This window comes from Myotis davidii, unplaced genomic scaffold (genome assembly GCF_000327345.1).
Source record: "Myotis davidii unplaced genomic scaffold, ASM32734v1 scaffold217, whole genome shotgun sequence".
In the NCBI taxonomy this organism is placed as follows: Eukaryota; Metazoa; Chordata; class Mammalia; order Chiroptera; family Vespertilionidae; genus Myotis; species Myotis davidii.
The window spans coordinates 359656-360123 of record NW_006290034.1 but is presented as its reverse complement, the minus strand read 5'-3'; the positions used below and the strand labels follow the sequence as shown (position 1 = coordinate 360123).

The 468-nt window shown below is 70.9% G+C and overlaps 1 protein-coding gene across 1 annotated transcript in view; it reads right to left on the bottom strand.

Annotated features, from left to right (window-relative positions):
* The window catches only part of GPLD1 (glycosylphosphatidylinositol specific phospholipase D1), a 19206-nt gene that overhangs the window by 5567 nt on the left and 13171 nt on the right, over positions 1 to 468 (bottom strand). Inside the window, exons 13-14 of the mRNA XM_015563507.1 lie at positions 136 to 465; positions 3 to 59 (exon numbers count right to left, since the gene is read on the bottom strand). Of these exons, the coding sequence (XP_015418993.1) occupies positions 3 to 59; positions 136 to 465 (387 nt within the window). The remainder of the gene's footprint in view (positions 1 to 2; positions 60 to 135; positions 466 to 468) is intronic.

Here is a 468-nt window from a genome sequence, read left to right as displayed (position 1 = left end):
GCGCCGTCTCCGTCCACGTCGGCCGCCAGGAGCCGCCAGCCCAGGTTGCAGTACGTGTCCTGGGGACAGAGGCCGCGTGTCCTCACCTGGGGGGGGGACGCCCAGCCCCAGGCCTCACCGGCCGAGGGGACGTACCTGGCAGGAGATGGAGACGTCGGGGGCCTGGGACAGTTTTCCTTTCTTGGAGCCGAAGTAGACGTACACCGCACCCTGGCGAGGATAGGCCAGGCGGCTGTGAGGTCGGGAGAGCAGGAGGACCAGGCAGTCCCCGTCCGTCCCACGGGCAGGCTCCCGTGACGGACACGGGCCTGGGCTCCGATCCCGGGGCGGGTAGGAGGCGATGACCGCCTGCGTTTCTCTGCCTCGAGGCTGTTGCAGCCCCAGAGCGGGTGTGGCTGTGGCTCTGCCGCCCAGGGTCCCTCCCGGGATGGGATGACCCCGCCCCGTGTGCGAGGCCCAGCGGTTAGG